The sequence below is a fragment of the Somniosus microcephalus genome, chromosome 1, assembly GCF_052327205.1.
Source record: "Somniosus microcephalus isolate GS21.2 chromosome 1, FLI_Smic_1.0, whole genome shotgun sequence".
NCBI classification, from domain to species: domain Eukaryota; kingdom Metazoa; phylum Chordata; class Chondrichthyes; order Squaliformes; family Somniosidae; genus Somniosus; species Somniosus microcephalus.
Window position 1 is genome coordinate 38,947,887 of NC_140987.1, and position 24,340 is coordinate 38,972,226.

General features: G+C 46.9%; 1 protein-coding gene across 1 annotated transcript in view; it reads right to left on the reverse strand.

Moving 5' to 3' along the window:
* Window positions 1–24,340, reverse strand: part of gpm6ab (glycoprotein M6Ab) — a 396,678-nt gene that overhangs the window by 22,046 nt on the left and 350,292 nt on the right. The window contains exons 4-6 of the mRNA XM_085978023.1: window positions 20,301–20,454; window positions 19,342–19,418; window positions 14,440–14,505 (exon numbers count right to left, since the gene is read on the reverse strand). Of these exons, the coding sequence (XP_085834149.1) occupies window positions 14,440–14,505; window positions 19,342–19,418; window positions 20,301–20,454 (297 nt within the window). The remainder of the gene's footprint in view (window positions 1–14,439; window positions 14,506–19,341; window positions 19,419–20,300; window positions 20,455–24,340) is intronic.

Below are 24,340 nucleotides of genomic sequence, written 5' to 3' on the forward strand. Positions count from 1 at the left end.
TTAAGAAGACGGTTTGCAGTAGAAAATAATAGCCGGGGGTTATCTTTGCATTCCAGAATGATCCTGGAATACTAAGCAGTTTTGGAAGACAAGAGTAGGAACCGATAATGCTTTATGTGGTCCAGCCAGATCTGGCGGTGAATGGCTAAACCAGTTGTCCACGATATCCATTCGAGTCTACATCCGTTCAGCCCATCGTTCTTGTGGCAGCTCTTTGAAAGAGCTATCCAATTAGCCCCACTCTCCCCACTTTTTCCCCATAGTCCTGCAAATCTTTCCTTTCCAAGTATTTATCCAATTCTCTTTTGAAAGTTACTATTGAATCTGCTTCCACCGCCCTTTCAGGCAGCGCATTCCAGATCACAACAACTCGCTACGTGCAAAATATTTCTCCTCATCTCGCCTCTGGTTCTTTTGCCAATCATCTTTAATCTGTGCCCTCTGGTTACCGACCCGCCCATCAGTGGAAATGTTCTCCTTAATTACTCTAACAAAAGCCTTCACAGTTTTAGGCACCTATATTAAATCTCCCCCTTAACCTTCTCTGCTCTAAGGAGAACAATCCCAGCTTCTCCAGTCTCTCCACGTAACTGAAGTTCCTCATCCCTGGAACCATTCTGGTAAAATCTCCACTGCACCCTCTCTCAGTCTTGGAGGTTGCCAGCCCATGAAGTGACACAGGTTGAGAAGGCACTGATGAAGGTGTAGGAAGCTCTTAAACTGCTGGTCGTGGGTCTGAATGCCAAAGTGTGGAAATCACTCCTGGCGATATTAGTGGATGGACCCTTAACGCACCTGTATGACATTCCTCTGGCTGCTATTGCAGTGGAAATGTTAGAACTAGTGACTAAATGCCTCTAGCACAATTGTGGGCAGAGGGATGTTGTGCAAACACAATTACGGCCACGGTCATTTCTTGGCTTGGATATGATTCTCTGCTATTATACCTTGACCAGGTTCTAAGTGTGTGACACAATTAATATTCATTAAAGACGCTTCATCCAACACCTTCTAAACTGCAAAAATTATTTGCATATACTTCATGGTTAAGCAACGCCTCTATTTTAAAATTCTCATCCTTGTTTTCAAATCCTTCCATGGCCTCGCCCCTCCCTATCTCTGTAATCTCCTTCAGCCCTACAACCCTCCGAGATCTCCGCGCTCCTCTAATTCTGGACTCTTGAGCATCCCCGATTTTAATCGCTCAACCATTGGTGACCGTGCCTTCAGCTGCCATGACCCTAAGCCCTCTGGAATTCCATCCATAAACCTCTCCGTCTCTCTACCCCTCTCTCCTCCTTGGAGCTGCTACTTAAAACCTACCTCTTTGACCAAGCTTTCTGCCCTAATAGCTCCTTAAATTGACTCGGTGTAAAAGTTTGTTTTATAACGCTCCAGTGAAGCACCTTGGGGCGTTTTACTACGTTAAAGGCGTCATATAAATACAAGTTGTTGTTGTTGTCGTCGTCATTGGGCATTTCATGAACGAGATTAGGCTTTCTTGACAGCAAGATCTTTCTCCATGTGGCAACTTCCCAACCTCAGCCATGAAGTGATGGGTGGCACAGGGTAAGGGGCATCAAAATATTACCAGCGTGAGAAAAGAAACTCGAGTCACAAAATGCCAAGTGACTTGGCTGCCGTGTGCAGCTGGTGAAAGGGACCCAGTGCCACAGCAACTTGGATGGGGGTCAGTGACAGCCTGCATGCATGGTATGAAGTACGATGCACAATCTAACCCTGTTGTGAGAGTGCCATCTATCTGTGCAGCGAGCATCTGGCAAGGGACAAGATTACTTCATGAATACATTTCCAGACAAATAGCTCCAGCCGTGCGCGCCCCTCGCTGATTGTAACCCACAAATCTTCGCAGCCAGAAAACTCACAGCACTATGAGATCGAAGATATTTTTTAAAAAAACCATCTTCAGTTCGGCTGCCGTTAAAACTGAACAGTAACAACACAACCGTGCTGCAGTTGACAGCGTTGAATATAGCAGCGTTTCATGGTTGTCCCCTGTAATTATTAGTTTTGCCTCTTATAGGTAGGAGCTAAGGAAGCAATTCATAGAAACATAGAAACATAGGAGCAGGAATAGACCATTCGGCCCTTCGAGCCTGCTCCGCCATTCAATATGATCATGGCTGATCCTCTATCTCGATACCATATTCCTGCTCTCTCCCCATACCCCTTGATGCCTTTTGCATCTAGAAATCTATCTATCTCCTTCTTAAATATATTCAGTGACTTGGCCTCCACAGCCTTCTGTGGTAGAGAATTCCACAGGTTCACCACCCTCTGAGTGAAGAAATTTCTCCTCATCTCAGTCCTAAATGTCCTACTGTAGGAGTCTCTGCACTCCTAGCAAAGAATCTATAAACTCACTAGTAGTTAACAAACTGAGTTTAATGTGCTAAAACTTTACAAAACAAGAAAATGCAGGAGAAGTACTAAACAGGTCTATTCACTATCACTCCACACGAGGACTGGCTGGAAACGCCCTCTACCTCTGACGTCACGTTTCCCGCCGTTGGAACGTCACATGACCCACGTGATGACGTCATCGTGTCAGATCGCGATTTTGTCGATCTAGCTCTGTTTAACCAGAGCCAACATTAAAAGGTAATAAACATGATTAAAGGCAATTGTACCAGTCACTGTGAGAGTCTCTTAGTGGCTTTGCCACACTACCCCATATCTTGAGACTGTGACCCCTTGTTCTAGATCCCCCAACCAGGGGAAACACCCTCCCTGCATCCAGTCTGTCTAGCCCTGTCAGAATTTTATATATCTCAATGAGATCCCCTCTCATTCTTCTAAACTCTAGTGAATACAGACTTAGTCGACCCAATCTCTCCTCATACGACAGTTCTGCCATCCCAGGAATCAGTCTGGTGAACCTTCGCTGCACTCCCCCTGTGGCAAGTATATCCTTTCTTAGGTAAGGAGACCAAAACTGCATACAGCACTCCAGGTGTGGTCTCACCAAGGCCCTGCATAACTGTAGTAAGACATCCTTGCTCCTGTACTCAAATCCTCTTGCAATGAAGGCCAACATACCATTTGCCTTCCTAACTGCTTGCTGCACCTGCATGTTTGCTTTCAGTGACTGGTGTACAAGGACACCCAGGTCCCTTTGTACATCAACATTTCCTAATATATCACCATTTAAATAATACTCTGCCTTTCTGTTTTTCCTACCGAAGTCGATAACTTCACATTTATCCACCTTATACTGCATCTGCTATGTATTTGCCCACTCACTCAACTTGTCTAAATTGCCTTGAAGCCTCTTTGCATCCTCCTCACAACTCACAATCCCACCTAGTTTCAAACCAGAAATTCTCGCACTAATTGACTGGAGGATCAGAGAATCATAGAATCACGCAGCACTGAAGTGGGCCTTTCAGCTCATTGTGCTTCTGCCAGCTCTTTCAAAGACCTATCCAATTAAATCTCCTCTGCACGCCCTCCAGAACCTCGACAGCCTTGACAGGATATTTAACAATTTTCTGTGAAGGATTAGCTTTATTTACAGTTTTTTTAAAAATATTCATTCTCGGGATGTGAGCATTGCTGGAAAGACCGGCATTTATTGCTGGCCTTGTACAAATGAGTGGCTTGCTGGGCCACTTCAGAGGGCAATTCAGAGTCAAATACCTTGGCGTGGGACTGAAGTCAAATATAGGCCAGATCAGGTAAGGACGGCAGGTCCCCTTCCCTAAGTTATCCCCGGTGTCCTGGCCATTACTTACCCCTCAACCAACATAACAAAAACAGATTATCTGGTCATTATCACATTGCTGTTTGTGGGAGCTTGCTGCGCACAAATTGGCTGCCGCGTTTCCCACATTACAACAGTGACTGCACTTCAAATAGTACTTCATTGGCTGTAAAGCGCTTTGAGATGAGCGGTGTGATGCAGGCAGGAGGAAGCAGCTGATTGGGTGAGTACTTATATATACTCTATAGTTTGACAGTTAGGGTTCATGGGCCTAGAAATTGACTATAGCCCCAATTGGGGCGCCAGCCTCGCCAGGGCATTAAAAGTAGCGCCCCGGAAGCATTCGCGACCGCCCGCCGGAAATTCAGTTGGAGCGCGCCAAAGGGAAGCGCGGCGCTACTGGAGGCGCCCCGCATCCCTCTTGGGGCGCGGCGACTGAATATCATTGCGCAACGTCGTGCTGCGGTACTGCAGACCTTCCTCCCCTTCTTAAAGGGGAGGGGCCTTGTTCTGCGCGATCTGGGGCCCAGCTGGGCCCCCGAGGATCGCGAGTGCCGGCAAAAGAGCCCGGCACCGAGGAGAAGTGCTGGGCTCTTGAAACGCAGCCGGCACTCTGCGGGGGGTGGGGGGGGTGGTCAGGAGGCCAGGGACGGGAGCGCGGAGAGGTGCTGGCAGGCGGCCAACAACAAAAATGGCCGCCCGGCACCTCCTTTAATTTGCGCCTCTACCGCCGCAGGAAGGCCCCCCTGAACCGGTCGCACATAGCGTCTGGTGGTAAATCAGGGGGCGCTTGCTAATATCGTGGCCGGGGCATCAGCGTGCTGCTGCGCACACTGATGACATCATCGGTAGTGGCGCAGCGCTAATGGCTAGCGCCACCATTAGCGTCCCGCTGAATTTAGCGGGAGGCGTGGCCAGTGGCTTGCGACCCACTTAGTGCCCTCTTAATGCGCTAAAGGGTGGTGCAGCCAACTGAATTTCTAGGCCATAGTTTATAAAGTTTAGAAGGTCTTAATTTTGTGGTTATAGTTTCTAAAGTCTCTGTTGTGTAGCGGGGAGTGTTGGAAAAAAGTGCCTTTGAGTATATCATTTAATTGTAGTATAATTGGTGGTATTGATTTAATTTAAATTAATTAAAGGATAAGTCATGGCAGCAAAGCTTGGCCCCGTGGCATGCTCCTCCTGCACTATGTGGGAAATCAGGGACACTTCCTGTGTCCCTGACAACCATGTGTGCGGGAAGTGTATCCAGCTGCAGCTACTGGCAGACAACATTGCGGCGCTGGAGCTGCGAATGGATACATACTGGAGCATTCGCGATGCTGAGGATGTCGTGGATATCACGGTTAATCCATTGGTCACACCGCAGGTAAAGGCTGCACAGGCAGGAAGGAAATGGGTGACCGCCAGGCAGAGTAGTAGGCGCAGGCAGGTAGTGCAGGGGTCCCCTGTGGCCACCACCCTCTCAAACAGATACACCACTTTGAATATTGTGGGGGAGGATGGCTTATCGGGGGAAGGCAGCAGCAACCAACTTCCTGGCACCATGGGTAGTTCTGCTGCACGGGACGGGAGGAAAAAGAACGGAAGAGCTATAGTGATAGGGGATTCTATTGTAAGGGGAATAGATAGGCGTTTCTGCGGCCACAAACAAGACTCCAGGATGGTATGTTGCCTCCCTGGTGCAAGAGTCAAGGATGCCTCGGAGCGGCTGCAGGGCATTCTGGAGGGGGAGGGTGAACAGCCAGTTGTCATGGTGCATATAGGTACCAACGATATAGGTAAAAAATGGGATGAGGTCCTAAAAGCTGAATATAGGGAGTTAGGAGGTAAATTAAAAAATAGGACCTCAAAGGTAATAATCTCAGGATTGCTACCAGTGCCACGTGCTAGTCAGAGTAGAAATAGAAGGATATTTCAGATGAATACGTGGCTAGAAGAATGGTGCAAGGGGGAGGGATTCAAATTCCTGGGACATTGGAACCAGTTCTGGGGAGGTGGGACCAGTAGAAACTGGACGGTTTGCATGTGGGCAGGACCAGGACAGATGCCCTGGGGAGAGTGTTTGCTAGTGCTGTTGGGGAGGGTTTAATCTAACATGGCAGGGGGTTGGGAACCTGTGCAGGGAGACAGAGGAAAGGGAAGCAAGGATAGAAGCAAAAGACAGGAAGGAGAAAAGCAAAAGTGGAAGTCAGAGAAATCAAGGATGTAAATCAAACATGGCTGCAGTAAACAATAATTCTAAAAGGTCTAAGAGTGTTGGAAAAAAGCCTGAAGGCTTTGTCTCTTAATGCGAGGAACATTCGTGATAAGGTGGATGAATTAGCTGTGCAAATAGATGTAAATGGATATGATATGATTGGGATTACGGAGACATGGCTCCAGGGTGACCAAGGCTAGGAATGGAACATCGAGGGGTATTCAATATTCAGGAAGAACAAGCAAAAAGGAAAAGGCGCTGGGGTAGCATTGCTGGTTAAAGAGGAGATTAACACAATAGTAAGGAAGGATGTTAGCTCTGATGATGTGGAATCTGTATGGGTAGAGCTGAGAAATACCAAGGGGCAGAAAACGTTAGTGGGAGTTGTATACAGACCCCCAAACAGTAATGTTGAGGTTGGGGATGGCATTAAACGGGAAATTAGAGATGCGTGCAATAAGGGCACAGCAGTTATCATGGGTGACTTCAATCTACATATAGATTGGTCGAACCAAATTAGTAACAAAACTGTGAAAGAGGAATTCCTAGAGTGAATACGGGATGGTTTCCTGGAACAATATGTCGAGTAACCAACTGGAGATCAGGCCATCTTAGACTGGGTATTATATAATGAGAAAGGATTAATTAGCAATCTTGTTGTGCAAGGCCCCTTTGGGAGGAACAATCATAATATGATAGAGTTCTTCATTAAGATGGAGAGTGAAGTAGTTGATTCATAGACTTGGGCACTCAATTTAAATAAAGGAAACTACGATGTATGAGGCGCGGGTTGGCTAGGATGGATTGGGGAATGTTACTTAAAGGTTTGACAGTGAATAGGCAATGGCAAACATTTAAAGATCACATGGATGAACTACAGAATTTGTTCATCCCTGTTTGGCATAAAAATAAAACAAAAAAGGTGACTCAACATTGTCTAACAAGGGAAATTAGGGATAGCATAAGATCCAAGGAGAGGACATATAAATTGGCCAGAAAAAGCAGCAAACCTGAGGATTTGGAGCAGTTTAGGATTCAGAAACGGAGGACAAAGGGATTAATTAAGAGGGCAAAATAGAGTATGAGAGTAAGCTTGCAGGGAACATAAAAACTGACAGTAAAGGCTTCTTTAGATATGTGAAGAGAAAAAGATTGGTAAAGTCAAGCGTAGGTTCCTTGCAGTCAGTATCAGAGGAATTTATAATGGGGAACAATGACATGGCAGACCAATTAAATACATACTTTGGTTCTGTCTTCACAATGGAGGACACAAATAACCTCCCAGAGATGTCGGGGAACATAGTGTCTAATGAGAGGGAGGAACTGAATGAAATCAGTACAGGTAGACTACCTTTTATCCGAACTTCCGAAAACCGAAACCCTCTAAAAACCGAAGGTTTTTTCGTTCAGCGTAAGTCGTGCGCATGACATGACCAGAGTGGCGCACGACTTACGCTGAGCAGAGGGTCAGCGTAAGTCATGCGCATGACCCCCCGCGGACCCCCGCCGACCCCGACCCCCACCGACCCCCCCCGCGGACCCCCCCGCGGACCCCCACCGACCCCGACCCCCGCCGACTTACGCTGAGCAGAGGGTCAGCGTAAGTCGTGCGCACGACCCCCCGGCGGAACCACCTGCCCCTCTTCCAAAGGCTCGAAAGCAACGAGAGCTCTGAGCCCGCGGCGGTGCCGGCCCCTGTTCCGACCGAGCCACGACTGCGGACCCCGACCCCCGCCGACCCCCCCGCCGACCCCCCCGTGGACCCCCGCCGACGCCGACCAATCCCGCGGACACCCGCCGACCCCGACTCCCGCCGACCCCCGCCGACCCACCTTCCGAAATCCGAAATTTTCCAAAAACCGAAACACGGCTGGTCCCGAGGTTTTCAGATAAAGGATAGTCTACCTGTATTTGTAGGGAAATGGTGTTAGGAAAATTGACGGGATTGAAGGCCGATTAATCACCAGGGCCTGATAATCTACATCCTAGGGTACTTAAGGAAGTGGCCCTAGAAATAGTAGATGCATTGCTGGTCATCTTCCAAAATTCTATAGACTCTGGAACAGTTCCCATGGATTGGAGGGCAGCTAATGTAACCCCACTATTTAAAAAAGGTGGTAGAGAAAAATGGGGAATTATAGACCAGTAAGCCTGACATCAGTGGTGGGGAAAATGCTAGAGTCCATTATAAAAGATGTAATAGCAGAGCACTTGGAAAACATTGACAGGATCGGACAAAGTCAATATGGATTTACAAAAGGTAAATCGTGCTTGACTAATCTACTGGAATTTTTTGAGCATGTAACTGGTAGAATAGATAAGGGAGAACCAGTGGATGTGGTGTATTTGGACTTTCAGAAGGCTTTCGATAAGGTCCCGCATAAGAGACTAGCATGCAAAGTTAAAGCACATGGGATTGGGGGTAAGGTACTGACTTGGATAGAAAACTGGTTGGCAGACAGGAAGCAAAGAGTTGTAATAAATGGGTCTTTTTTTCGAGTGGCAGGCAGTGACTAGTGCGTTTTTAAAAAATTCATTGATGGGATGTGGGCGTCGCTGGCTAGGCCTGCATTTAGTGCCCATCACTAATTGCCCTTGAGAAGATGGTGGTGAGCCGCCTTCTTGAACCACTGCAGTCCATATGGTGTAGGTACACCCACAATGCTGTTAGGAAGGGAGTTCCAGGATTTTGGCCCAGCGACAGTGAAGGAACGGTGATACAGGTCCAAGTCAGGATGGTGTGTGGCTTGGAGGGGAACTTGTAGGTGGTGATGTTCCCATGTGTCTGCTGCCCTTTTCCTTCTAAGTGGTAGAGGTCGCGGGTTTGGAAGGTGCTGTTGAAGGAGCTTTGGCGAGTTGCTGCAGTGCATCTTGTAGATGGTACACACTGCAGCCACAGTGCGCCGGTGGTGGAGGGAGTGAATGTTGAAGGTGGTGAATGGTGTGCCAATCAAGCGGGCTGCTTTATCCTGAATGGTGTTGAGCTTCTTGAGTGTTGTTGGAGCTGCACTCATCCAGGCAAGTGGAGAGTATTCCATCACACTCCTGACTTGTGCCTTGTAGCTGGTGGAAAGGCTTTGGGGAGTCAGGAGGTGAGACACTCGCCGCAGAATTCCCAGCCTCTGGCCTGCTCTTGTAGCCACAGTATTTATATGGCTGGTCCAGTTCAGTTTATGATCAATGGTAGCCCCCAGGATGTTGATAGTGGGGGATTCAGCGATGGTATTGCCATTGAATGTCAAGGGGAGATGGTTAGAGTCTCGCTTGTTGGAGATGGTCATTGCCTGGCACTTGTGTGGTGCAAATGTTACTTGCCACTTGTCAGCCCAAGTCTGAATGTTGTCCAGGTCTTGCTGCATATGGACACGGACTGCAGGGATCGGTGCTAGGACCCCAGTTATTCACAACATATATTAATGATCTAGACGAGGGAACTAGGTGTAATATCTCCAGGTTTGCAGAAGACACAAAGCTGGGTGGGCATGTGTGCTGTGAGGAGGATGCAGAGAAACTCCAGTACGATTTGGACAGGTTGGGCGATTGGGCAGATGCATGGCCGATGCAGTATAATGTGGATAAATGCGAGGTTATCCACTTTGGTGGCAAAAACAGGAAGACAGATTATTATCTGAACGGCAATAGATTGGGAAAAGGGGAAGTGCAATGAGACCTGGGTGTCCTTGAGCACCAGTCGCTGAAGGTAAGCATGCAGGTGCAGCAGGCGGTTTAGAAGGCAAATGGTATGTTGGCCTTCATAGCGAGAGGACTCGAGTACAGGAGCTAAGATGTCTTGCTGCAGTTGTACAGGGCCTTGGTGAGAGCACACCTTGAGTATTGTGTGCAGTTTTGGTCACCTTATCTGAGGAAGGATGTTCTTGCCATGGAGGGAGTGCAGCGAAGATTCACCAGACTGATACCTGGGATGGCAGGAATGACGTATGAAGAGAGATTGGGTTGATTAGGCTTATATTTGCTAGAGTTTTGAAGAATGAGAGGGGGGTCTCATTGAAACTTATAAAATTCTAACAGGACTAGACAGACTAGATGCAGGAAGGCTGTTCCCGATGGCGGGGAGTCCAGAATAAGGGATCACAGTCTAAGGATAAGGGGTAAGCCATTTAGGACAGAAATGAGGAGGAATTTCTTCACCCAGAGAGTGGTGAACCTGTGGAATTCTCTACCACAGAAGACAGTTGAGGCCAATTCATTAAATATATTCAAGAAGGAGTTAGATATATTTCTTAAGGCTAAGAGGATCAAGGGATATGGGGAGAAAGCAGGGACAGGGTACTGAATTTGGATGATCAGCCATGATCGCATTGAATGGCGGAGCAGGCTCGAGGGGCCGAATGGCCTACTCCTGCTCCTTTCTTCTATGTTTCTATGTTTTAATGAAAGGCGCTATACAAATGCAAGTCTTTTGTTTCTTTTTAAAAGACATTAATGAGGATCAGCCATGATCATATTGAATGGCGGAGCAGGCTCGAAGGGCTGAATGGCCTACTCCTGCTCCTATTTTTCTATGTTTTTATGTTGGGCTGTTACGACACTCCGACAGCTTCATTGTCACTTTTACTTGATGCCAGCTTTTAAAAAAAAATTCTCAAACTGCCAAGGTGGCATTTGACATCACGTTCTTTGGATTAGTGGTCCAGGCCTACTGGATTATCAGTCCAGTTAACAGCACTGACCTCTGCTCCTTGCCTGGATCAAAGTGGAGAGGTCAGCCGCAGGGGTACACAAACTGTATGAGAACCCCAGGAGAATTCGGAACTTACTGTCACAGATGCAACAGCTGAAACAGTTTATAATTCGTGTTCTACAACTTAAAAAATATGGCGGTAGTTTTGAGAGACTCCGATCCCAGCACGGAGCCCTAGGAGATAGGCGTGCGGGTCTGAGAATCAGGAACATGGCTCTTAATATTAAAACACTGTTTTTCTTAAGGTCAAGGCATTTCAAACAGAATACACCATGGGGAGACCGCATGAAATGGCAGATTTAAACACAGTGCATGTTTGCAAGATTAAGAGGGATTTTCCCTAAGAGTTTATGGACCCCAAGCAGAACCATTGGGTTGAAATTCCTTTCTGTGCTAATTAGGGGTTAGTAGCTCTCTTAAAATAATGCACAAGGGAATTTGACGTGATCGGGCTCTGCTAAAACATATTTTTTTTAATTCAAAGAAACTGTGACGTAGATGTTTTTGTTTAAAAATCCTCTGACATCTGTTTGTTTTATACAATATGTTTCAGTTAATAACTATACATTCTTTTAAGGGGTTGTTTTTTGTGCTGCTGTTTCCAGCCTCCCACTAGACCGCCACTTAAAATTGCAAAATCCAAAACCCATGTTCAGAATCAAAAAGTGCTGCACAAACAGCGAAAGGTCATTGAACTGAAGAGTTCACCCCGCGTTCCTCTCTCCGCAAATGCTGCCAGACCTGCTGAGGGCTTCCGGCATTTTCTGTTTTATCTTCCATGCGTCAGAAAGGGCTGGGGCGGGGAAAAAAATGACCGAGTGTTGTTGCAGCTTCTACGAATCATTTACCCATAGCCTCCGCGACTTGTTTACTTCCCCATAAACCACTGCTGCTGAGGTTTGATGTACTGAATCATAAGACAGGCCAGTATAATTTATATGTGATACTATAATGGGGGTGGTGTAGGGAAGGGGGAGTTATTATGACAGGTGAGTTATCTAGACAGCTTTGCCCAAGGAGGTACTCACCATTTCGCACTCTTGGCCATGAGACAATGGCCCAGAGTTTCCTCCTTGGGCGGATCCTGGACGTTGCAGCCGAAAATTGCACCCGTTTTTTGCCGCTGTCAAGTTACACCCGAGTGCCCTCCAAACCCATTAGAATACGCCCAAGCTTAAAATGGGCATAAATGGGCATTAATCAGCGTAAACAAGCAAGGGCCCAAGGAAGCACCGAACACACGCCAGTATAGCTCTCGACTGAGTCTTAAAATTAAAAGTTTCAATTCATTTCTGCCATCGATCATGCACATCGGGCACAGTGGGGTAACGTTTCTGCTTCGGCTGCAATCAGCGGTCCGGGCGCAAACCCCACCCAAAATTGCGCTATTTTCGAGAAGTGTTTTTTCTCCCCCCCCCCCCAAGTTCCCGCTGAAACTGATTTGTATATCGCCAAACGCAGAATCTGCCATGAACCAGCGCAGTCAGGCAACGTTTTAAAACGTAATTTTTGATATATTTATGAGTGGTAACGTGGTACAATATTATTAATACAGCTGAAGTTCACGAAAAATAAGCATTTTAATCAGCGTGTCTGGTCCACCACCTGTGAGTAATCCGATTTTAAATAACTGAAAATGACTTTAAAAAAGTGTACAGGAACATTTGCTAGTTATATTGAGGTACAGTAGTCAGTTTCTTAGTAAATATTTTAAAAAATTCAAAAGCTTGTATAATGTGCCGATTAGTGTCCTGGCGCCCAAAAGAGCCAACTTAATTTTAAGAGCCTTCTCGAAGGCCCCCGCAAACGAGCGCAATTAGCGGAAACTCTCAAACGTGATTAATTCAATCTGAGGGCGTGGCCAGTTTTGGGGGTGTGGCCAGTTTGGGGGCATGGCCAGTTTTGGGACGTGGCCAGTTTGGGGGTGTGGTCAGTTTTGGGGGCATGGCCAGTTTGGGGGCGTGGTCAGTTTTGGGGGCGTGGCCAGTTTGGGGGCATGGCCAGTTTGGGGGCATGGCCAGTTTGGGGGCATGGTCAGTTTAGAGGGTGTGGTCAGAGCCAGAGGCGTGGTCAGTGCTAGGGGCATGGTCAGTTTTGGGGGTGTGGTCAGTTTGGGGGCATGGCCAGTTTGGGGGCATGGCCAGTTTGGGGGCATGGTCAGTTTAGGGGGTGTGGTCAGAGCCAGAGGCGTGGTCAGTGCTAGGGGCACGGTCAGTTTTGGGTGTGTGGTCAGTTTTGGGGGTGTGGTCAGTTTGGGGGCGTGGCCAGTTTGGGGGCGTGGCCAGTTTGGGGGTGCGGTCAGTGCTAGATGCGTGGCCAGTGCTAGGGGCATGGTCAGTTTTGGGGGGGTGTCAGTTTGGGGGTGTGGCCAGTTTGGGGGCACAGTCAGTGCTAGAGGCATGGTCAGTGCTAGAGGCGTGGTCAGTTTCGGGGGCATGGCCAGTGTCAGGAGCATGGTCAGTGCCAGGGGCGTGCCAGTTTTGGGGGCATGGTCAGTTTAGTGGGCGTGGTCAGTTTTGGGGCACGGCCAGTGCCAGGAGCATGGTCAGTGCAAGGGGCGTGGCCAGTTTCAGCGGCATGGTCAGTGCCAGGGGCGTGGCCAGTTTTAGGGGCGTGGTCAGTGCTATGGACATGGTCAGTTTTGGGGGCATGGTCAGTGCTGGAGGCATGGTCAGTTTTGGGGGCATGGTCAGTTTGGGGGGCAGGGCCTGCTTCCAGCACGATGTTTTTTAAAAAAGCTCAAAAGACCGTGGAAGCTTGAGTTGCGCTGACCCTAATCTGCGCTTAAAATTCCGCTGTCCTTTGGCGCTGATTTGGCCGATTTTGGGTGAATTGCATTGAAAAAACCAGCGCAACTGAGCAGAAACTCCAAACCAGAATGTTTAAGAAGCTGGAACAGTGGAAGCTTTTCAACTTTTAACGTGACTTGCACTGATGCCATAAAAAATAGTATTCAAAGAAACAGAAAACACAGAGCCGGTCTCATTGAGGATATATATATTTTTTTAAATCGCTCAAAAAAACTGTAATTAAAAGGCCAGAAAAATTACTTTGTTTCTTGCTGCACCTGAAAATCTGTTCCCAATGTTGAGAGACTGCCCCGAACAATCGCAATTGGAGGACACTCGTATTTGAGATTCGGGGGCGTGGCCGGTTATGTGGGCGGAGCTTCGCTTAGGGGGCAGTTTGATGGGCGGAGGTAAAAGAATTAGGGGCATATTCTAGTTACGCGTTTAACTCACTTACGCCCAAGATTTCTCGATCTTTCAAGCCACGTAGTTGGTTAGTGGCCAGATTACCTGTTTGTTTGGGCAAGGAAAACTCCAGGCCTGTGCAGCTTCCAAGTGGAGCAATACGATTCTCCCCAGAAATGCTGCACTCAGGTTAAAGGTAATTACGACACAGGTCACACTGTGGCTTTGAGTCATGCTCATAGTAAAGTAATGATTGAATGAAGCTTCGACTGCAACTACTGAGATTGTCTTCTGTGACAGAGAATCAATCATTGCGTAATTGAACTTAATCAGCTTATCCTGCAATAAAAAAGCCATCCGATATTGTGGAAGAACGAACCCATCATTTTCACTGCAGTCGTAAATATAAGTACACCTCCAATTACTGGAGATTTACATCTGTCTCCACAAGAAACTAAATGCAGTTATTTAGCAATCTCCTATTGATTTTGACTTCACTGGCACTTGAAGTTGGGTACATTTTTACAGGATAACATGGCACTAACCTCTTCATTGTACGCATCAATAAGCAGGACATGCCTGGTCTCAAGTCTTACAATGGGCTCTGCTTTGTACTCACCATCGCAATGACTGCCGCACCCGCTCCAGCCAGGGCCACGATGAACAAGTGGAAGGTCATGTTCAGCTAGGAGGCAGAAGAGCAAAAAAATAACCCTCACACGATGACCATGCTGCAAGTACAGGAAACTCTCGATTAACCGGCGCCGCATAACTGGAAAGCTGTTAACCGGCAAAATTCAGGAGTAGGTTCAGGTAAGTTTTAATTCATATTAGTGGCAGTTCCTGGATCTCGTGGCCGGGTTCCTGCACCTGTTGCTAAGCAACAGGGACGCTTGGATCTTGTGGCTGGAGTTCCTGCACCTGTTGCTAAGCAACAGGGAAGCCTGCATTTGTTGCTGTGTACGGAGCTCTCGTACCTTTCACTATACCTCTCTGTAATTCAGACTTTTTGCTAAACCGGCACCACGCCGGTCCCGTCGGTGCCGGATAAAAAAGAGTTTCTTGTAGTCAGGAAATCAAAATCTCCGTGAAAACGTAAGGGTTGAAACTATGCTCTGCGATTCTTGCAGTTCACTGATCAAGCAGCTCTGTGTGATTCATTGAAGGAGTCAGTGAAGTAGTGAGTGGAGGGATTTTATACAAACACACTTAACTAAACGGGCTACCACTATCGCTTTGGGGAATTTCAACTCCAATGTACCCATATGACCTCTTACTTATTAATCAATCGAAACATATGTGATATATTCTGTCCCTTTTGTATAACTCAAAGTTATATACAGAAGTTAATGGTGCATCGCTGCAACCAGTTTCCACTGTGCATCAATGTTAAAGTTGCAGTCAGGTTCTGGTGGAAGTGGCCGTCTCACTCACTCCAACTATGTTGGAGCATAATGTCAACGTAGAGTCGAACCAGGTTTAAAAAGTGCTAAAGATCGGGGGATGGGGAGGGTGGAGGTGGACTTGGATCCCCTCACAACTTTTTAAAGCTACCTAAAGTTCATTTAAATCAAAGGATCATAGAATAGTACAGCACAGAAGGAGGCCATTCGGCCCATCAAGTCTGTGCCAGCTCTTTCGAAGAGCAATCCAGTTAGTCCCACTCCCCACACTCTTTCCCCACATCCCTGCAATTTTTCTCCTTCAAGTATTTATCCAATTCCCTTTTGAAGGCTACTATTGAATCTGTATCCACCACCCTATCAGACAGTGCATTCCAAATCCTAACCACACGTTGTGTAAAAAAGTTTTTCCTCATGTCGCCTCTGGTTCTTTTGCCAATCACCTTAAATCTGTACCCTCTGGTTATCGTCCCTTCAGCCATTGGAAACAGTTTCTCTTTATTTACTCTATCTAAACCCTTCATGATTTTAAACACCTCTATCAAATCTGCTCTTAGCCTTCTCTGCTCTAAGGAGAACAACCCCAGCTTCTCCAGTCTATCCAGGTAACTGTAATCCCTCATCCCTGGAACCATTCTAGTAAATCTCTTCTGTACCCTCTCCAAAGCCTTCACGTCCTTCCTAAAGTGTGGTGCCCAGAATTGGACACAATACTCCAGCTGGGGCCAAACTAGTGTTTTAGACAGGTTTAGCATAACTTCCTGGCTTTTGTACTCTATGGGCTGGATTTTGTCAATGGAGGCGAGGTGGAGGCGGGACAGCTGCTTGTCGTGTCAATGTCCCGCCTCCATCCTCACCTGACCATTCAGAGGGATTTTCCCCTGATTGAGCTTGTTAAGCCCGCCCTGCGGGCTCAGCAGGCCAATTATGAAAGAAGTCACTGACAGATCACGTCAACGTCAGACGTGCTTTCTGTCAAGACTTCTTGAAAGAAGAAATGACAGCATTAGACAGCTCTGTGAAGCTGTCAAACACTGACATTCACTTTAGTTTGATGAGTCTTTGAGGTGAGGACTCATCAAACATTTCAAATTTGTAAATTTCAGATGTCTGATGGATTGGAGTGTCCATCAGCCGTTACCTGAAATTGACAAGCAGGATGTCGGCTCTCCCGATCCTCTGCGGCTAAAGGCTATGGAAGGAAAACAAGGTAAGTGAACACTTTTCTAAAACTTATCACTCCACACTTGCACCCATCACTTACCTCTACACCTTACTTCCAGGTGCCTCCGACCGCCGCAGACCTCCTCCATGTCTCCTCCAACCCAGCGGGGTTCTCCGGGGTCGGGAAGCCTTCACCTGTGAAGGTAAAATGGCACTAATCCTTTTTTCTGCCTGTTAACTATCTGTTAACAGGCAGTTAAAGGGATTAAATGCCTTTCCCCCCTCCAGGAGACAGGACCTGAAGCTGCACATCTTCCCGCCTCCTGGCAAATGGGCATGGAGGCGGGATGGGGGGCGGGTTTGCCATCCGCCCCCAATTTCTCCGAGTTTACCGGCTGTCCCGCCTCCATGCCCACTTCCTCGGGGCTGAGAAAATCCAGCCCAATGCCTCCACAAAGCCCAGGATCCCATATGCTTTGTTATCTGCTTTGTTAACCTGTCCTGCCACCTTCAAAGATTTGTGCACAAACGCCCCCAGGTCTGTTCTTGCACCCCCTTTAAAATTGTACCATTTAGTGTGTATGGTCTCTCCTCATTCTTCCTACCAAAATGTATCACCTCACACTTCTCTGCAATTTCATCTGCCATGTGTCTGCCCATTCCAGCCTGTCCATGTCTTCCTGAAGTCTATTACTATCTTCCTCACTGTTTACTACACTTCCAAGTTTTGTGTCATCTGCAAATTTTGAAATTGTGCTCTGTACCCCCCAAGTCCAAGTCATTAATGTATCTCAAAAACTGCAGTGGTCCTGTTACTGAACCTTTTGGAATGCCATTTTATACCTCCCTGCAGCCATTCACCACATCTGTGTTCTATCCCTTAGCCAATTTTGCATCCATGCTTCAATTTTGCTAACAAGCATGTGGTACTTTATCAAATGCTTTTTGAAAGCCAATATAGACAACATCAACTACACTGCCCTCATCCACCCTCTCTGATACCGCCACCCTCTCTGATTATCAGTCTTAAAGTCGTCACTGAGGTTGGCGCTTAGCAAAAAGATAAAATGTAAAATTTCAGCAGCGATCATTGTGGTAAAATGATTTCACATAAGCTGTACAGAAATGTCCTGCTGACTTTCACTGAGGACAGACTGCATGTAGCAGACACATTTGAATGCTTTCAATTGGGAAACATCAAAGCTGCAAATTTTTAGATTCCACTATATTTAAGGACTCACGCAGCTTTCAGCTCTTAGTTGGTGACAGCTAACAACAGCGTCCATTTATATTGCACCTTTAATGTCCCCAAGGCGCTTCACAGGAGCATAATCAGACAAAAACTGACACCGATGCAAAGCAGAAAATAGCAGGGCAGTTGATCAAAAGCTTGGCCAAAGAGGTAGGTTTTAAGGAGCGTCTTAAAGGCCATTTTTTTTTGGGCCGCCTGCCAGCACCTGCCCCTATTGCCTCTCCCTGCGGGGTGCCGGCCGCGATCGGTCAGCCCGGCACTCCTCTTGAGTGCCGGGCTCTTTTCCCGGCACCCCGCTCCCCGGTGGTCCAGCAGGGCCCCCGGTGCATGCCACGCTAGGCCCCTCCCCTTTTAATCAGGAGACGGAAGCCTGTAGTTGCGCGTAGTGCCGCGATATTGAATGGTAGCGCCCCAAGAGGGGGGGGGGTGCTTCCAGCAGCACCCCGCATCCTGCTTGGGGCGCTACCTTTCAATTTCCGCCGGGGCGCTAACTTTTTCGGGGCGCTAAAAGTAGGGGAAGAAAGGGAAAGTGGAGATGAGGTAGAGGATCAGCCATGATCTTATTGAATGGCGGAGCAGGCTCAAGAGGTCACATGGCCTACTCCTGCACCTATTTTTTTGTGTTCTTGTGGAATCCCAGCAGAACCGGGTTTCACCCCAAATTCCAGCTCTCCCCCTTGGGACAGATATCAGGCTTTCCACCGTCTCCAGCCCCAGGAGGTTTGGGTCCAAAGTTTCCTCATATACAAAGACAGTAGTAGAGGGTGGATTTTAATGGCTGTTTTTCCCCCACCCACCTGCTGCAGTATGAGGTCACGCTAGGCCTCATGAACATCCCGTTGGTTCACTTCCCGTCTGGAGTGGGTGGGAACTGAATGGGGAGCAGCTGCTGGCCTCCGGAAAATCGGGCAGGGCCTTGGGAGGCTTGTTGATATCCAGGTAAGTGTGCGGAATGGGTTTTGGGAGGTCTAGTGGTAGGGAAGTGGGGAGTCCAAGGCAGGAGATGCCAAAACATATCTTGCGGGGCCATCCCACAAGGGAAATAAATAAACTTGCCGATCCTCTTCAGGCTGGACTTACCTGGCGGGAATGACGCAGTATCTTCCCTGCTCAGGCCGAGTTTAAAATTGCTATTGAGCCCGATGACATCATCCGACCCTGATTAGCATATGTGAATTAGTACCCCAGCTCAGCCGCCTGTCCAGAAGCATCTGTTAAAATCGGAAGTAGTGAGATCTGGGCGGGTAAGTAATCGGGGCATTTTAATTGCCTCGTTCTCCTGGTTTAAGCCAGGTGGGTAAGGTTAAAATCTGCCCCTCTCCTCCCCCCCCAGTGTCAGAGTTGGGAGTTAGACTCAATTGACGCTGACATCTGTTGGCTAGAGCATCCAACTACATTATAAGAACATAAGAATATACGAAATTGGAGCAGGAGTAGGCCATACGGCCCCTCGAGCCTGTTCCGCCATTCAATAAGATCGTTGCTGATCTTTGACCTCAACTCCACTTGCCTGCCTGATCCCCATGTCCCTTGATTTCCCCTAGAGTCCAAATTATACAATTGACATAGCAAAATTGAGTGGGAAACAGAAAAGTGTGTTCAAAAATCACAACAGGAAATACGGTTTGCAGACAGGACGTATATTTCCCATGAAACACTGTGGGGGAAAAATTCGTTAGCGACCATTTTGGAATGGACTTACATCGTTGGATTGGCACAGCTTGCTGAAGTTCTCGTTCAATGTGCAGACCGTCCTCTGCTCATGAATAGGCACGATACCTGAAACAGAAACGTCTGCTAATCAACGGTCAGTAGCAACCCACAACCTTGGCGCTGCTCTGAGTGGACTTCATTCAGCAGGGCACTGACTGGTACCCCTGATTCAGGCTGCTCTCGTATGCCTCCTAGCGACCAATTATCAAGCAGCATCAACAGGGGCTTAGCAACAAGTCATCTGCTTGCCTTAACATGAGGCACATTCGGAAGGAAAGAAAGAATGAAGGGAAGAAGGAAAGAAAGGCAAGAAAGATAGAAAGAAGGCAGTAAAGAAGGAAAGATTGAAAGAAGGAAAGATTGAAAGAAGGGAAGAAAGAAAAGCATGTATATAGTACCTTTCACGACCTCAAGATATTGCAAACGCTTTACTTTTGAAGTGTAGTTACTGGTGTAACGTAGGCAGTTCTGAGGAAAGGTCATCGACCTGAAACGTTAACTCTGTTTCTCTCTCCACAGATGCTGCCTGACCCGCTGAGTATTTTCAGTATTTTCTGTTTTTATTTTGTGTTTTAGTAATATTGGTTGAGGGATAAATATTGGCCAGGACACCAGGGAGAACTCCCCTGCTCATCTTTGAAATAGTGCCATGGGATCTTTTACATCCACCTGAGAGGACAGACGAGACCACGGTTTAATGACTCTTCTGAAAGATGGCACCTCTGTCAGTGCAGCGCTCCCTCAGCACTGCACTGGGAGTGTCAGCCTGGGTTTTGTGCTCAAGTCTCTGGAGTGGGACTATGAACCCACAACCTTCTGACTCAAATGAAAGAGTGCTACCCACTGAGCCTTAGGAAGGGAGGAGGAGAGAAACGATGAACATTCAAATGGAATTGTAAACATTCTTACATATTTTTATTCCATTGCTCAGTTCGAGCAGTTACATACCAAACTGACGGAGATCAAAGCAGAGATCGGCGGACTCCATGATGGTGACATTCTGGCAGAGCGTCCAGATGTTGAAGTACATGAAGACAGGCAGCGAGGTGAAGGCCGTCACTCCCAGCCATGCCAGCATGAAGATATAGGTCAGCATGATGAACTGAAAAAGAAAATGGGCGTGGTTGAGAAATAATGTGACCTCATCTTATTTCTAAACTTGTGTGGCTGACTTTGCATAGCCCAACAGGTGGAAGGCAAAATAGATGGAGCTTGGTCTTTTATCATCGAGCAATTCCTATGTTCCAAATACCTATGTTGGACCTTACAAGGGCCCTGAACAATAAAGCTGCCAATCATATCATATCCTATCAATCCTAACAATCATTTTGTATCATATTGTATCACATCAATCATATCAATCATATTGCATCATAACATATCGTAACGTGTCATATTATATCATATCATATATCGTATCATATCATATACCGTATCATATCATATCATATCATATACCGTATCATATCGTATCATGTTGTTTCATATTGTATCATCAATTGTATTGGGGGGAATTTTTCAGGGGGTCAGCAGGCGTGTTTGGTGGCAGGTCGGGTGGGAAAAATTTATTTTGACAGCGAGTCGACCTGCTGTCAACCCGCTGCCACATGACTTTCCCAGATGTCGGGTCTGTCAGCGCTGAACAGACCCAACACGTTGTGGTGGGGGAGGCAATTTAGGTCATTATGACCTTGTTAAAAACCACTTACAAAGTATTTTGAGCTCACCTTTAAATTTTACGAGGTCGCCCACAGGGTCCACGCTGCTCGAGGATCACGTCAGGTAAGCAGGTCAGGAGTTGTGTCACCATGAAATCATCTCTTTACTTGACAGGTGCAAATGTGCTACAAAAGCTCCCATCTCACAGCTGTTCACTTTCCAAGCTCAGAAGCTGTTGCTTACTGCATTTGGAAGACAGATTGAGCTTTATGCTGGTTGCAAGTGTTTGGATTAAACTCTGTATCCAGTGTCACCTCATTGGGACAATCTCTCTCACCATTGACAGATCGCTTCTGTCATCTCAACTTGACCTGCCATCTATTACATCAGCATCGGTGCCCAGGAAACTATCTCACCTTGGTTCTCAGAATCCCATTACAATCAGTCCCAACACAAGCAGCAGCAGGCACACCAGCAGCACCAGCAACAACACCAGCCTTCTCCGCAATCACCTGATGCTGCACAGGACAGAGGGCATCAGCACCCAACCACATTGCTGCCCGGGATGCCAGGGATGGCCTCACCATGGCCAGATTAACTTCACTTGACGCTGTACACCCTGGCTGCCACATGATGCATCAGGTTGGCACCACTCCACACCAACACAGTAGGCATCCCTACAATGGCCAAGCCATTCCTTTCACACTCATCACCATTGCAGGGGGTACCGTTATGTCTCACCATTCACTGCAACTCACTAAGCCACTTCCAAAGGTGCACACAAATCTGTCCAAGATTACAAAGTGTTGAAAATAAAGATTTCAATGTTTGACAGCACATTAACAGGAACTTCACATGAACATTGGCTAAAACACCCAAGTGCCTACCCTTGTGTGTTGTTAGTTGATATGACTGGACTAGGATGAGGGTAAGTGTGAGGGGTGCCTAGTGAGATGGGGAAGTGATAATGTAGAGGGATGAGTGGGGGTGAAAGATATGTTGGTGTGAGTAAGGATGTGCAGGAGTAGGGTAGGGAAGGCAGAGTGATGGGGATGTGATGAGAGGCACAGCAGGATGAGGTCGAGTGTGGCTTTGCAGTAACGTTTTGTGATCTACTGAGATCATTGAAAGGTTTGTGCCACTGCAGCCTGGTCCTCCTGACGACATCCCTGCTTGTGTCATTCTGTGCAATGTGCAACCAGGCTGTGTTGATCTCCTGGGGAGATCTCTTCTGCCCATTGGAAGGGAAGAGAACCTCCATGCCTGCTGTGACTCCCTCCAAAAGCATATGGAGGGAGACAAGGGAGAGCCTGGGTGCAGCCGTGCGCCTCTGTGCAGTGATTGTCAGTGTTTGCAGCATCTCAATGCTGTAGAACACTGAAAGCACAAATGTCAAAAACAATTTGCGCATGGTCCCTTTAAGGAAACCGGCTGATGACGCATAATCAAGTGATGTCATCAGACCCGCTTCCTTCAATTGGCTGGGAAACTCACTGGGCGGGCTTAACAAGCCCAATCAATGTAAAATCATTCTACAGAGCGGGCTGAAGCCAGCAGTGGGGCCACCAACCCCGGCCGCTGAGGTCGGGGAAATCGCGGCCATTGTATCATATCAATCATATCGTATTGCATCGTATCTTTTCATATGTTGACTATTCTTAGACTGTTGCTTTGCTTTCCTCAATTTGGTGCAAGCATGGCACAAAAAATTTGCATATATACGAGGCATGCTGACTTTCAATGTTACAATTTTTATAAAATTAAAAATCAGGATAGCATGTTTTTAATGACTTGCCCTTATTCAATTTTTGTTGAATTGCTTGCCCTTTCATTTGCAAACAAAAAGAAAGAGTAGCAGCCAGCAGATTGGCACAGGAGCCAGAATCACCAACACACTGCGTTTTCCAGCATTTTCTGTTGTTATTTCGGATTTCCAGCATCTGCAGTATTTTGCTATTGTATTGCGTGATTTGATATGGGACTCCTACCGCCTGTGATTTTTCCAAGGGCAATGTGGGGAGGGAGGAAAAAGAAAACAGGACATGCTCGTGCACCTCCAAAATGTTAGTGAGACCATAGCAAAGATGAAGACTTGAGGGCAAATTACCTACCCATTGCCTCAGTCACAGAATGAACCAGAGTTCTTTACAATTCAGATGGAGAACATTCAGCCCATCCTGTCTGTGCTGCTGCTAACTCTTCAACTGGACCTACCTACACATCTCTGATTAGCCTACCCTTTCTTTCGGCTATTCTTTTACAATCTCCTTTCTCTAATATTTATTCAATTCCCCTTTAAATGAATGCAGTCACTTTACCTTAACTCGCCCTGTAGGCAGCTGAGCCGATCGGATCAGTCGGCCGTTTGACTTCAATGGAAAGTAAGATGGGTGGTCGATCTCATTGCTCCTGCTTCCCATCAAGAGGGTCAGCTTCTCATAGCCATTGAAGTCTACAGACAGATCTATCCCCTTTGTCCCATTGCCCTGTCCTTTTCCCACACCCGTTTCTTTAAAAAAAATATTTAGCCACTTCCCTTTTAAAATCGGTTATGGATTCTGCTTTCCATCACTGTTTCTGACAGAACATTCCATGTCCCAACAGCCCTGTGCGGAAAAAAAACTCTTCTAATCTCCCCGCTCTGTTCTCTTGGCGATGACTTTAAATTTACGTCCTCCAGTTACCGTCTCGCCCATTTACCTCATCAAAAATGCTCAACTTTTGAAACAAGGCGCAGGAGACGTAAATAAAAAAGATAACTATTTCACACGCTGAGTTTTTAAAAAATATAAATCACCTGATGATATAGGCCCAGAAATTCAGGTCGGAGGCTTCCCGCGGGTGCAAGCCTCCGACTTGCACTTACCTAGCGCGCCGGCCGTTGTGCTGTGGGCCCCCGTGGGATTCCGATCCTGGGCCTGCTCCAACTGCCGGCGTGCAGTGCTTGTGTATCCCAGGGGCGCAGTTTGTTCGAAGTGTCCCCTGGGATCACATGGGCCACGGAGAGCCAATAGTAGCAGGGAATCTCTATTCATAGATTTGACAGGATGCGCTTTCAAATCTATGAATACAATTCAGCCCCAAAACATCACTAAAACTTCAAATAATTTTTTTTTAAAACATCACATTTTTAAAATAACTATAAATTACATAAAATAACTATTTTAAACAATCATTTAAATTTTTGAAAAAGTTAATTACAGTTTCTAATGGGGCTAAAAATAAACTTACCTTTATTTAAAGTATTTAAAAATAATAAACCTGTGGAAAAAATGTTTTAATTTTACTTAATTCACCACTTACCTTGTTAAAACCAGGCCTTGCGACTG